This window comes from Mirounga angustirostris, unplaced genomic scaffold (assembly GCF_029215605.1).
Source record: "Mirounga angustirostris isolate CCGP_5_RB_7025 unplaced genomic scaffold, mMirAng1.0.hap1 SCAF_6, whole genome shotgun sequence".
Taxonomy (NCBI): Eukaryota; Metazoa; Chordata; class Mammalia; order Carnivora; family Phocidae; genus Mirounga; species Mirounga angustirostris.
The window spans coordinates 610,071-621,366 of NW_026991714.1; the positions used below are offsets into that span (position 1 = coordinate 610,071).

Here is an 11,296-nt window from a genome sequence, read left to right on the forward strand (position 1 = left end):
CCTTCCTCCTCCCCCAGGGATTTCACAGCCTACAAAGGACCGCTGCACATTTCCATTTCCTCCGGAAACTGCTCCACCTGCAGCAGATTCCGGGCCGTGAAGGGAGTGGACAGCAGACAGCGGGTGGAAAGGGAGAAGATTCAGCAGGAACTGGAAGGCACGGTTTTGGGGAGTCGCCGTGTAACGTGGACGGGTGCAGGCAAATGAACTGGAAAGGAGGGAGAGTAACCTGCGGTCGGCTGGGGCTCGACCACAGCAGTTCTTGCTGCTGGGCGCTTCGTGTGCGTGGCTACCGCCACCCCCTTGAAAAGGAGGGGTCTGGAGGCCGAGGCCGGGGGCGGATGGGGGGACAGGGAAGGAGAGGCTTGGAAGTCAGGGACACGCAGAGGGTGCTACTTACAGCTCCAAGCGCCTCCTCCCCCCGCAAGACTTCCCCGGGCTCCCCTGGCTCTCACCGAGCCTCCGCCCTGCAAGCCGCAGAGCCTGCCCGGACAGCGGTCAGGACTCCGTTGCGGGTACGACACGCCCGGGCTGGAGGGCGCGGAGCCCCTGCGTCCCCGGCCCGGGCATTCAAACGCCGAGCTCGTGGGCGGGCGCGGCCGCGCGGAGGCTGCCCCCTGGCGGCGGCGGCCGGGCCCACGCGGCCTCGCCACCTCGGGGCCCCTGCGGCGCCGGCCGGCGGGCGGAAGGGGTCGGCTGGGGAGGCGGGCGGGGCGGGGCGCGGCGGCGGCGGGGCGCGGCGGCGGGGCGCGGCGCCCGCCCACCGCCCTCGCGCCCGGCCCGCGGCTCGGGACGGGCGCCGCGCCCCGCCCGCGTCGTGCTGACGTCCTTTTACGACAGCGTGCCGGGTCGCAGGCCTGCCTTCCGGCAGGTGGCCCGACGCTTCGCTCCGTTTCCGGCTGCGCCGCGCAGGCCGCCGCCGGGCGCGAATGGGCTTCGGTGGGGTCCGCGGGTTCGAGGCCCACGACGGGGATGAGCCTGTTCGAGCTCTTCCGGGGCTTTCTCGGCTTTTCGGGACCTCGGAGGTTAGAGCGGGTCGGATCGGACGGGGGTGGGGTCTTGTGAGGGGAGCTTGACCCCTGACGCCCAGTTGTTGGGAAGCCGTCCCCTTCGTCACGCCTTCACCTGCCGCGGAGGGGACGGAAGTCGGCGCCCTGAGCGCCCACCCCGCGGCAGTCACCTGGGCGGCCGCGGAGGCGAGGACTGACAGCGGTTTAAGCCCTTCTCCAGGCTGGGGTGGTGCAGCGGGGGCCCGGGCGGGACGGGGCGGGCAGGGGACGCGGGGCAGCCGCGCGGCGAGGGCCGTTTGATAAAGGCGGAAGCCGCGCCGGCCCCGCGGCCCGCCCCTCCGCCTGCCCTTGGCCCGCTCTAAAGCTGGGGGCGGCTTGCGTGGTTCGGGCGGTGCTGACGTTGTGCCAGACCTGCCTTCACGCCCCGCCGCAGAGAGCCCTTCTTTGGAGGCATGACTCGGGATGAAGATGAGGACGATGAGGACGAGGAAGGGGAAGCCACGTGGGGCCGTGGGAGCTCGAGGTGTGAGGGCCCTCGGCCCCCCGAGGAATTCGGCTTTGGCTTCAGCTTCAGCCCGGGAGGAGGGATGCGCTTCCATGACACCTTTGGCTTCGATGACCTAATTCGGGATTTCAGCGACCTCTTCAGCGAGCTGGGGACCTGGACCTTGCCTTCCCGCGCTCCTGGTGTGTGGCTGTCCCTGGACAACCTGTGGTTTCTGCCGGGTTGGTGGGTGAAACGAGGAGCCTGAAGAGAGCAGTTGGGGGGCGGGAAGTGTGGGAAGACCGCTGCCATCGATAAGGGTGTAAAGAGCCCAAGTCCTCCCCACCCCCAGCATCCGTCTGGCCTCTTTCTGCAGAACTTCCAGGGCCTGGTCCCGAGTCAGAGACACCTGGTGAGAGACGACGGGAGGGACAGACACTTCGGGACTCAATGCTTAAGTATCCAGACAGTCACCAGCCCAGGATCTTTGGGGGTGTCTTGGAGAGTGATGCAAGAAGTGAATCCCCCAAACCAGCACCAGACTGGGGCTCCCAGAGACCTTTTGGTGTGGTGAGTGCTTCTGGGTCCAAAGTGAGAGCCTGTGGGCGACAACTAATAGAGCACAGACTGGAGGCTTGTCAGAATCTGACAGACATGGGTTGGGATCCTAGGCTCTCCACTTACTGTTATCTGTTTTCTGTATTAAGCTTCTTGTAGGATTTGGTGGGGGTGGGGCCCAGGGATGGGAGTTCTGCTTTTTCTTTAAAAAAAAAAAATCAGGGGTGCCTGGGTGGCTCAGTCTTTAAGCGTCTGCCTTCGGCTCAGGTCATGATCCCAGGGTCCTGGGATCGAGCCCCGCATCGGGCTCCCTGCTCCACGGGAAGCCTGCTTCTCCCTCTCCCACTGCCCCTGCTTGTGTTCCCTCTCTCGCTGTGTCTCTCTCTGTCAAATAAATAAATAAAATCTTAAAAAAAAAATCACGGGGGCGCTTGGGTGGCTCAGATGGCTAAGCGTCTGCCTTCAGCTCAGGTCATGATCCCGGGGTCCTGGGATCGAGTCCCACATCAGGCTCCCTGCTCAGCGGGGAGCCTGCTTCTCCCTCTCCCTCTGCCCCTCCCCCTCACTCATGCACACTCGCGCATGCTCGCTCTCTCTCAAATAAAATCTTTTTTAAAAAAATCACCGGTCTTTATTATTCTGGGACAAGGCAGATTGTTGGGTGGCATAGAAAGTGTCATTTCCGGGACACCTGGGTGGCTCAGTCAGTGATGCGTCTGCTTTCGCCTCAGGTCATGATCTCTGGGTCCTGGGATTGAGCCATGCAGCGGGCTCTCTGCTCAGCGGGGAGTCTGCTTCCCTGTCTCCCTCTGCCCTTCCCCCTTCTCATACTCACTCTCTTTCTCTATCTCAAATAAATAAAATCTTAAAAAAAAAGAAAGAAAAGTGTCAGTTCAGGAGAGCCTTTTGATAGACGTATAGATAAAATAGGTAAGAAGGGGGAAGGGTGAGTACAGAAAGCTATTCTGAGTGGAATTATCTCTCCCGGGGAAAAGTAGTTTGGGATCTTGGGAATACTTTCAATACAGATTGAAAGGTATCATCTCACCTACTTTGCCTTCTACAGTTTGATGATGTGTGGCCTATGACCCCCCGTTCTAGAGCCAGAGAAGACAATGGTGAGTCTGGTGGGAGTGGCCATTTAATGTGCCCTCTGTTCTCCCTCCCTGAAGTTTCTTGTCACACCTGGCCCCTGCTTTTCTTTGGACTCTTGATTTCGTGTTTCCTCTCTCTGCCCTTCTAGATCTTGATTCCCAGGTTTCCCAGGAGGGCCTCGGCCCAGTTCTGCAGCCCCAGCCCAAATCTTATTTCAAGAGCGTCTCTGTGACCAAGATCACTAAGCCAGATGGGGTGAGTTGGAAGAGAGGGGTAGAAGGAACTGTGGCCAGAGGATGCCATGGAGAGAGCAATCTAGGTAAAGAAACCAGTGAACTCACCTTTATTGATGTTAGAGATATGGTTTGGGCTTCTCCTTGTAGACAGTAGAGGAGCGCCGGACTGTGGTGGACAGTGAGGGCCGGACAGAGACCACAGTAACCCATCAAGAAGCAGATGGCAGTCCTAGAGATGGTAAGTAAAGTCTGTGAATCAAAGGGATCCATCTCTTGTTTCCTTGGGAAAGGGGAACCCATACTTTTCTACTCTTTAAATTATTCCTCTCCTTGTCCTTTGTTCATTTTCTTTGATTTAGTGTGTCTATGTGTATCACTTTTTTCCTTAGATCCAGAATCACCAACACCTCCAGCCCTGGATGATGCCTATTCCATCCTGGATTTATTCCTAGGACGTTGGTTCCGGTCCCGGTAGCCCTGTTAACCCTCAGAAGCCTTCAGATTCTGTCCACCCTTTGCTCACCATCTGTGGGCTTACCTTCTGCTCCTGCCACCTCAGGGCCTTGGGTGTGTGAAACAGTGAGTTGGGGGTATGTCAGTATGTGACTCACCCAAACTGACTAATAAAACGTTTATTTATGCTAATTCCTTGGTCTTGGTTTTGTCTAGGCTGTTCCACTTTCTAGTACCATCCAGGGCTTCCCAGATTATTTCGGCCCACAGTGTTCTTATTTCTTAATTTTGTGTTCCACTTCCAAAACCTGATTTGATAGAGAGGGTCAGGTACCAGTAGAAAATGATTATTCTTACAGCGGGGATAACTAGAGACAATTCCAGGAAAATTTCTACACAAGGATGCATTGGATTCTAAAAAGTGGAAGGGGCGCCTGGGTGGCTCACTCGTTAAGCGTCTGCCTTCGGCTCAGGTCATGATCTCAGGGTCTTGGGATCGAGCCCCGCGTCGGTCTCCCTGCTCAGCGGGGAGCCTGCTTCTCCCTCTACCCCTCCCCCTGCTCGTGCTTGCATGCTCTCTCTCTCTCAAATAAATAAATAAATCTTCTAAAAAAATAACAACAAACTTTAGTGCTGTGGCTGAGAGTGGCAGATCTTGCACATTCATTTACCTCTGTTTCCTTGAAATGACTCAAATGACAAGGGATTTTTCTAAGGAAGCCTATCATAAGAACAAAGAAGAAAAGATGTAATGAAATTTTGTATTTTCATTCTTTTTATTATATCTTTTCATGAACAGAAGTTGATTTACTGTAGCCAAGTTTATATTTTTCTTTACGGTTAGTGCTCTTTATATCTTTTAGGAATCTCCCCAACCCAAGGTTAAAAGGATGCTGTCCTTTATTTATCCTCTCTAAGTTTTATTAGTTCTGCTTTTTGCATTTAGGGTTGTTTTTTTTTTTTAATTTTTTTAAAAAAGATTTTATTTATTTGACAGAGAGACACAGCGAGAGAGGGAACACAAGCAGGGGGAGTGGGAGACTCCCGGCTGAGCAAGGAGCCCGATGCGGGGCTCAATCCCAGGACCCTGGGATCATGACCTGAGCCAAAGGCAGACGCTTAACGACTGAGCCACCCAGGTGCCCCTACATTCAGGTTTTTAAATCCACCAGGATTTTATCTTCCTATTTGGTATGAACCAGGGGACCAGCTTCATTTTTTTCTATTTGGAAAAACATATGCATATGTATGTACAAATATTGTGAATATATTTTATATATACACACATACTTACAAATACACATGGATCCCTGTGCTGGGTCTTTCTGTCTTTTCTGTTACTCTGTCTGCCTCTGTGCCTACTCACATTTTAAAATTGCCTAGTTGTATTTAGTAGAACATGTCCTCCCATTTTTTTCCCCCTAACTTCTAGTATGTAAGAATACAATTGATTTTTTTTTTTTTTACTTTTTTTTCTTAGATTTTATTTTATTTATTTGACAGAGAGAAAGACAGTGAGAGAGGGAACACAAACAGGGGGAGTGGGAGAGGGAGAGGCAGGCTTCCCGCTGAGCAGGGAGCCCGATGCAGGGCTCGATCCCAGGACCCTGGGATCATGACCTGAGCCTAAGGCAGACACTTAACGACTGAGCCACGTGCCCCTACAATTGATTTTTAAAATTTATTTATTTATTTGAGGGAGAGCACACATGTGAGTGGGGGAGAGGAGCAGAGGGAGAGAGAAAATCTCAAGCAGACTCCCTGCTGAGTGTGGAGCCCACTGCAGGACTCATTCCCACAACCCTGAGATCATGACCTGTGCCAAAGCCAAGAGTTGGATGCTCAACCAACTGAGCCACCCAGGTGCCTTTATAATTGATTTTTCGAATCAGCTTTTCAGAATATCACCATAAATACATGGAGCTGGACGTTACCAGACATCTGTGGATAGTCTACAGCATGAAAGGTGGACTTGTACAGACAAGAGAAGCAACTTGGGAGGAACAGACTTGCAGAAAGATGAAAATTTAGCAAGGGCACATTTTAATGTCCTTAGAAATACGAGATGATAGATCCATAAAGCCAGAAGATATTCCTACAAAGGAATAAATAAAATAAGAATGAACTTCGGCTTAGGTCCATGATCCCAGGGTTCTGGGATCGAGTCCCACATTGGGTTCCTTGCTCAGTGGGGAGCCTGCTTCTCCTCTCCCTCTGCCTGCCCCTTGCCCTGCTTGTGCTTGCTTGCTCTCTCTCAAATAAATAAGTAAAATCTTTCAAAAAAAAAAAAAAAATGAATGAACTTTGAGGAGTTTAAAAAAAAAATGTGATGGCAGAAATGAAAAACTATAAAAAGATTTTGATGACAAAGTTGAGGAAATCTCCAGAAAGACCAAGTAATAGAAATAGAAAACAGGAAAAAAGTACCCGTGAAACCAATACAATGTTATATATCTGCTATACTTCAATTTAAAAAAATTTGAAAGGAAAAAAGATAAGAAAACTGGAATGATATAAACCATCAATGAAATAAACCAAGAAAATACCCCAGAAGTGCAGAATATTTACTTCTAATCTGAAAGACCCACCACAATGCTAAATAGCAAGGATGAAAAAAACCCACTACTTCAGAACACTAGAGGGAAAGGAAAATCTAAATGATTTGAGAGAGGGTTCAGAGGAATCTGGGGATTCAGGATTCTCATTTGCATCTACCCAGATGTAACCTATCTCAAGTGTCAGGATCCTACCCTTTCTCTTTTAGGACCGTAACCCTGACATAGGAAACCCAGTGGGGCTAAGAATTCCACCCTCTCTGAAGCTCTGCTACTCCTACAGTCACATTTGAGCTGGTCCTCCACTCTGGTGCCCACTGGATGCAAGAGGTTAGGCTTTCCTTAAATGCTGTGAAGGGAGCCCGCTGGCTTGTGGTCTGCCTTGGCTTGGCGACCAGCTCTGCGGAACGTAGTGACCATTTCCCTTGGCTTCTCCAGTGCTTGACATACTGCACTAGGGCATATCCTTTCAACCAGTAACTGCTTCCAACTGACCACTGCTGACAATTTTAGTCATTGCATCCTTCAAGCTAGAGACTATTCATATTCTACCTACTACCATGACAGGGTTCTTGTCAACCAGCCCGTGAGTGATCACCCAAATTCCATTCTAGAGTTTGCAGAACCACTCCTGACACCAACTGTCTTAGAATGGGTTCCCTGGGCAAAGACTAAGATGAAAAGAGACATGAACAAGGTTTCTTGGGGGTGCTAGCGCCCTCAGGGGATACACATGTAAGAAAGTGAGGAAGGCAGGATTAGGCTAAAGAGGTGACTGACCCAAGGAAGTTACAAGAGAAGACTTTGAAGCTGGAGTGACCCTTCAGGGTTGTTCTACATTGAGGCAAAAAGGCCAGGTCTTTGTATCCCTGCATGGACCAGTCATCGACATGGGCCGCATAAGAGGGCATGTCACCTTGGGTGAGGCTGTCTCAGGCCATGAAAGGTATTAACTGTGAGGGAAGCAGCTGTGTGCTATCAGCATCTGATACTCCCAGCAGCTGGGAAATGGTGCATTGGCCCCAAAGTGGGTACCCACTAAACCCAGTAAAGAACTCCTGCTACAGAAGTGCCCAGGATTGTGCTAGAGCCTGTGGGTCAATATGGCCCAGCTCTCAAGAACCTCATAAACTCTATACAGCATTTTAATTTGTATATTTCCACCTACCAGAAGAACATACACTATAGGAGAACAGGCACTGTATCTTGCTCCCCCCTGCTCCCCGGGGTCTAGAACTTGACTCATAGTTGACTGAACCTAATTGGAGGCTTGCGATAAGAAGTAAGAAGTGGCTATGTGTGTGCAGAATCAGGGTGGCAAGCACCCAGAGAAGGGGAGGTGGGGCTCAGCGTGGGTGTGAAGGCTCATCTGGAGCCAAGGCAGGCGACACAGAGCTAGAGCACTTTCTAACCGAGGTGAGACTCTGCATGAGGGCAGTGTAAGCATTCAATGAGTGGGTTTTATTTTAAGCATCCAAATGGTTGGGGGAAACACTTGACATCCCACAGGAGAGGCATTGTGCAGTAGGAGGTGGAGAGTCAGACCTAGCCCTTAAGTAGCTGTGTGGCCGAGGGGAGTCCTGAGGTTCTCAAGACCCTCATGAGCAGAGTGGGAACAGTAGCGCTGCCTTTCAAGGTTGTGGCCAAGAGCACTGACGTGGGATACTTCCTCCAGCCCGTCGGCATAGGAGGAGGTTACCCCTGAGAGGAATGGGGATGACAAAGGAGACAGGGTCTGGGCAAACTCCAGGCTCTGGTCATGCACAGAGCCTGCCCTTGGACCTTCTCCCGTTATCTCTACCTCCCTAGCCTGCACACGTGTGCAGATATCGTATCCAGGAGCTGAGCTAATTGGTTTTAAAGTCTTTCCCTTATTGTTTCCCCTGTCAGGCTGTCGTTGTGTGCCCATGCAGACGGAGAGAGTTGCAGCCTGAGACAGGGTGTCCTCAGCATGGCCTATAGTCAGCCCCTAACCAAAGTCACGGGCCGGCTCCGGATCCGTAACCACCTGGCCCGACAGTGCCTGGCAGAGTTTCTGGGTGTGTTGGTGCTCTTGGTAAGCCGGCTAATGGGGGAACGAAAGAGCCGAGGTGGGCAAAAGTTTTTGGCTCCTCCTGGTGTCTCTATTTCTTCTTCCTGCAGTCTCGCTTCTTTCAACTACCCATCATTTCTCTCCCTGTCCTTGTCCCTTCCATTCCTTTCCTACTCCCTAATTTTTATTCCTATCCCTGTCCATCTCTCATCCTCCTTCCCTTTCTTCACTCGTCCTTCACGTCTCCCCTTTACTTCCCTCTGTCTGCTTTTCTCCCTTCCTTGCTGACCCCTCCTGTTCATTCAGCTCTCTTGGCTCCTCCTCTGCCTTTCCACCTCTCTCCCCGTTCCCTGTTGGTCCCCCAGGCTCCCTATTCCTGGTTCCTGTTCCTCATCTTCCCTCTCCCCACCAGCTCCTCACCCAGGGGGCTGTGGCCCAGGCTGTCACCAGCGGAGAAAACAAAGGCAACTTCTTCACCATGTTTCTGGCTGGCTCTCTGGCGGTTATAATAGCCGTCTACGTGAGTGGTAACGTTTCAGGTGAGGAGGGTGTGGGGTCTGGTCATCAGAGGGGGTAGAACGTGCACGTGCACGTGAGTGTGGGTATATGGCATAAGGCAGATCCTTTGGTGACTCATGGACATTATCTCCTTGAGCTTGACTAGTGCCCTGGACTGAGATATGCCTTTGGCCTGGTCCAGCCCCTTCCCTTTGTGTGTCCCTCTTCCACTTACCTAGACAGATCTATGGCAAGGTAAGTACTGTCTTCGCGTGTCCCCCTCCTGAAGCCCTCTGGGGTCATCTTGTGCAGCGCCACACCTTCTTGTCCCCCAGACATGTGCTGTGTCAGTGTGCCTGGCTGGGGCCTGGAGACACGAACACTATAGGCAGACCCTGGGCTTTACTGTGTGACCTCGACAAGTTGCATGACCTCCCTGAGCCTCAGCTTCCTGACGCATGATGGGAGAAGTGACATCTGCCTTAAGAGTTGCAAGCTCCAGGGGTGCCTGATGGCTCAGTCAGGACAGTCAGAGGAACATGCCACTCTTGATCTCAGGGCTGTGAGTTCGAGCCCCACGTTGGGAGAAGAGACCACTTGAATAAATAAGATTAAATTCAAAAGTTGTGAGGGGCAACAGCCGCATTACCTGGTGAGCGCCTGGCAATGACACTTAAGGGATGGTGGTTTTCTTTTCTGGATCCTTGAAGGGGCCCACCTGAATCCATCCTTCTCCCTGGCAATGCGCCTCCTGGGGCGTTTCCCCTGGGCCAAGCTTCCCGTTTACTGCCTGGTGCAGCTTCTCTCTGCCTTCTGTGCCTCTGGAACCACCTACGCTGTCTACTACGGTAACATGGTTGGGAGCATCTGCGTGTGGCCAGGAGTGCCTTGCAGTGGTTTTGCATGAACAAAGATGGAGATCCTGGGTGTTCCCCTCCCCTGCAGATGCCCTACAGAATTATACAGGTGGCAGCCTGACAGTGACTGGCCCCAGGGAGACGGCCTCCATCTTTGCGACCTGCCCCATATCTGTCCCTGAACAATGGCTTCCTGGATCAGGTAAGTGCGAGGGGTAGACCTGGGAAAGCCCCGGTCTTTGCTTTTGTCCCCTGGGATTCTCTGGGATGTGGGGTTGGGTCTATCTCTGCACCATCCCTGCCCCAGTTGCCTGTGTTGGACAAAATCAGATGGCGTGGGTTGGTGGCCTTGGATGCTTGGGTGAGAAAGGGCAGATGGATCATCTGGCAGCTTATGGGGGCCCCTCTGCCTCTTTCAACTCCAAGGTTCTGGGCACAGGGATCCTGATTGTGGGCACCTTGGCCATCGTGGACACACGGAACAAGGGAGTGCCTGCAGGTCTGGAACCTGTGGCAGGGGGGCTGCTAGTCCTAGCCATCGGGCTATCCCTGGGTGTCAACTGTGGGTTCCCACTCAACCCTGCCCGCGACCTGGGCCCACGGCTTTTCACCTACATGGCTGGATGGGGCCCTGAAGTCTTCAGGTGGGAGACTACGGCCTCCTCCCCTGGGGCAGTCCCTTCACTCTCCTCCGAGTCTGGGTCCCCAGCTCTCTCTGCTTACGTAGTTCTCTTAGCCTCTTAGGACAGTGTCCCTCATCTACCTCCTGGTTCTCCCTTTCTCTCTTGCCCCTTCTCCTCTCCCTCCACCCCTTCCACCGAAACTGTGGGGATGGTGTTCTTGGGCGTGTCATATTACCTCCTTGGGCATTAGTGACCCCATCAGCAAAGTGGGTATATTCAGATAATTCCCTAAGGCAAGAGGCTGGACCAAGGCTCTCCTGGGGGCTCCTCTCTAAGTGCTGTGCTTTGTTGCCAAGACACCCCCTTCCTGGTGTCCATCTCCCCAGGAACTGCTTTCAGGAGCACTCTTGTGACTGCCCCAGTGCTCCGCGGGGAGGCCAGGGGAGTCAGCCCTGAGAGCCTCATGCCCCTCTCTTGTAGGGCTGGTAATGGCTGGTGGCGGGGGCCGCGCTCGGCACAGCCACATACCAGCTGCTGGTGGCTCTCCACCACCCGGAGGGGTCAGAGCCAGCTCAGGATCTGGAGTTTGCCCCGACTTGGAAATGCCTGCCTCGGTTCAGTTGCCGCGGTAAAGGTTCTGACACGACAGCCCTCACCTCCCTTGTGGACACTGAGAGGGCCAGAGATCCAGGGGTGGTGACCAGACATTCTCTCTCCACGAATGCACCAGCTTCGCGGTTCGCTGACGAGGCATCGTTTCCTCCTGAACTGCGAAGGATGCCTGGAGGCGGCGATCCGGGCCAGGCCCCTCCTGCCCTCCAGCCCTCCTCCCCTCCTCCCACTTTGGACCCTGATGGCTTCTGCGGACGCAGTGCCTCAAAGTAGCCACCAGAGG

At 53.2% G+C, this 11,296-nt stretch overlaps 2 protein-coding genes across 20 annotated transcripts in view; both read left to right on the forward strand.

Annotated features, from left to right (window-relative positions):
- LOC123845733 (ubiquitin-associated protein 2-like) overlaps positions 1 to 4,028 on the forward strand; it is a 44,963-nt gene extending 40,935 nt beyond the window's left edge. For 17 of the 19 annotated variants that reach the window (XM_064593603.1, XM_064593608.1, XM_064593613.1 and 14 more), the window contains 7 exons: positions 18 to 157; positions 1,444 to 1,697; positions 1,871 to 2,064; positions 3,119 to 3,170; positions 3,296 to 3,402; positions 3,531 to 3,621; positions 3,773 to 4,028. In XM_064593603.1, the coding sequence (XP_064449673.1) occupies positions 18 to 157; positions 1,444 to 1,697; positions 1,871 to 2,064; positions 3,119 to 3,170; positions 3,296 to 3,402; positions 3,531 to 3,621; positions 3,773 to 3,858 (924 nt within the window). In that variant the 3' untranslated portion in view covers positions 3,859 to 4,028. Of the gene's footprint in view, positions 1 to 17; positions 158 to 837; positions 1,026 to 1,419; positions 1,698 to 1,870; positions 2,065 to 3,118; positions 3,171 to 3,295; positions 3,403 to 3,530; positions 3,622 to 3,772 lie in introns of those variants that run through there. The other 2 variants (XM_045876481.3, XM_045876482.3) reach the window with 2 other exon arrangements.
- Positions 4,029 to 4,838: 810 nt separating this feature from the next.
- Positions 4,839 to 11,286, forward strand: AQP10 (aquaporin 10). Its single transcript, XM_054507831.2, is given in 9 exon segments — positions 4,839 to 6,721; positions 8,282 to 8,447; positions 8,836 to 8,962; positions 9,632 to 9,769; positions 9,867 to 9,936; positions 9,938 to 9,980; positions 10,205 to 10,422; positions 10,882 to 10,898; positions 10,901 to 11,286. Coding segments are annotated over 8 exon segments (1,104 nt in total). The 5' UTR covers positions 4,839 to 6,721; positions 8,282 to 8,342.
- The last annotated feature ends 10 nt before the right edge of the window (positions 11,287 to 11,296 follow it).